This window comes from Macrosteles quadrilineatus, unplaced genomic scaffold (assembly GCF_028750875.1).
Source record: "Macrosteles quadrilineatus isolate MER2022 unplaced genomic scaffold, UCM_ALF_1.0 Scaffold_5__1_contigs__length_97177068, whole genome shotgun sequence".
NCBI classification, from domain to species: domain Eukaryota; kingdom Metazoa; phylum Arthropoda; class Insecta; order Hemiptera; family Cicadellidae; genus Macrosteles; species Macrosteles quadrilineatus.
This window is the reverse complement of record NW_026542598.1, coordinates 24,975,464-24,977,129: the sequence shown is the minus strand read 5'-3', so window position 1 is coordinate 24,977,129 and position 1,666 is coordinate 24,975,464. Positions and strand designations below refer to the sequence as shown.

Here is a 1,666-nt window from a genome sequence, read left to right as displayed (position 1 = left end):
TATTTTATGGGTAAAATTTGAAAGGTGTAATAACTTTTAAGCCGGAGATTTTACATCTTTGGGGGTAGTACCATTTTATGTAGAGTTACAAGAACTATAACATACTAAACGTTTTAAACATTTGTCAAACTGTTTTAGCCGTTTTGTAAACATCCGTTATGTTTTTTTCTGTTTTTTTTTTTTTTTTTAGAAAACCACCATTTAAAATATAAATTTAAAAAAAATTTGAAAACGTAAACGAAAGTGTAGTCCGTCTCTATGTACACATCCAATCATACAGACACATAAACAAAATTTTTCAAAACTAATCATAGAGCCTACAACAAATTTTTAATACACCTTCCTGAAATGTCCAGCTGCATATCCAGCTCCGTCCGCCGAGCTGATAAGCCACGCTCTTATCTCTCCGCCCTCGAGTTTTGAGGTTATACCGAAGTTCTGTATAAACGTGTGTTAACACGACTTTTTGATTAAACTTTCTTTTAAAAAGTGTTTATGTGCGTAAATTAAGCAGCAATGTCGACCTGTGGCGTCTGCAAGAAGTCATCCGATGATGGTAGTTCGGTAATAAAGTGTAGCGCGTGTGGCAGTCTTTACCACGCGGAGTGTTTGAAGCAAGACGGCGAAACTGTTAAAACGCGAGCGTGGAAGTGCAAAGAGTGCCGTGTGAAAACTCCTTCGAATGCAAGTTCGTCTTCAACCTCAACAGTAATAACAAAGGAATTTTTCCTATCAGTAATTGAAAGCTTGAAACGTGAAATAGCAGCAGAGCTAAAAGCTGTTAAAAGTGATACAGTGGAATTGAAATCATCGATACAACATTTATCGGACACAGTCGACGATGTGAGTAAACAGTTTGCTGATTTTAAAAAAGAAATCGGCAAATTAAAAAAAGATAATGAAGAACTACTGCAACAAAACGTCGTCTTAAACAGCAAAGTCACGGATTTACAAGAACGATTACGTACCCTTGAACAATACAGCAGGAAGACAAATGTCGAGATTAGCGGCATTCCGAAGTCACCGAATGAGGATGTGCGAGCAATTGTTGGCGACATCGGCCGAGCCCTAGGCCTGGAGGTGCAGCCTAGCCAGATCGCGGCAGCTCACAGGATCCCGTCCTTCAACAAGACACGGACCCCGTCGCTAGTGGTCCAGTTTACCGAGAGAGCAACGAAGGAGACCTTCATCTCCAAATATAAGGAATCCAGAGCAAGCGGTGTGAATCTGACTGCCAACAGAGTAAACAACACCTTCCCGCACGACAGAGTCTACGTGAATGACCATCTCTCGCCTGAGAATAAACAATTCTTCGCAAAACTGAAGAAGAAGTGCAACGAACTGGGTTACACCTTCGTGTGGAGTCGTGATGGAAAATTTTTTGTGAAAAGATCCGCAGGTGAAAAAACAATTAAAGTGAGTACCTAAGAAGAGATGAACAAACTCAAGTAATTAGGCTACTATCATGTTTTGGTTTTGTTTAGGCTTCATTTTAAAACCATTTGAAATTAATTATAATCAATTATACACCAAACTCATTGAATGACAGATATAGATTCAGAAATTTACTTTAGTACTTTATCAGCATTTTTTAACACCGAGTTAAGCGGATTAAATTTTATATATGCAAACATAAGATCTTTAAGAAAGAATTTTAACAGCTTTT

At 38.2% G+C, this 1,666-nt stretch overlaps 1 protein-coding gene across 1 annotated transcript; it reads left to right on the top strand.

Moving 5' to 3' along the window:
• Window positions 1–516: 516 nt before the first annotated feature.
• On the top strand, window positions 517–1,428 carry LOC128995487 (uncharacterized). Its single transcript, XM_054420505.1, has one exon. It carries the CDS (start codon window positions 517–519, stop codon window positions 1,426–1,428), a length of 912 nt encoding a protein of 303 aa, XP_054276480.1.
• Window positions 1,429–1,666: the final 238 nt, after the last annotated feature.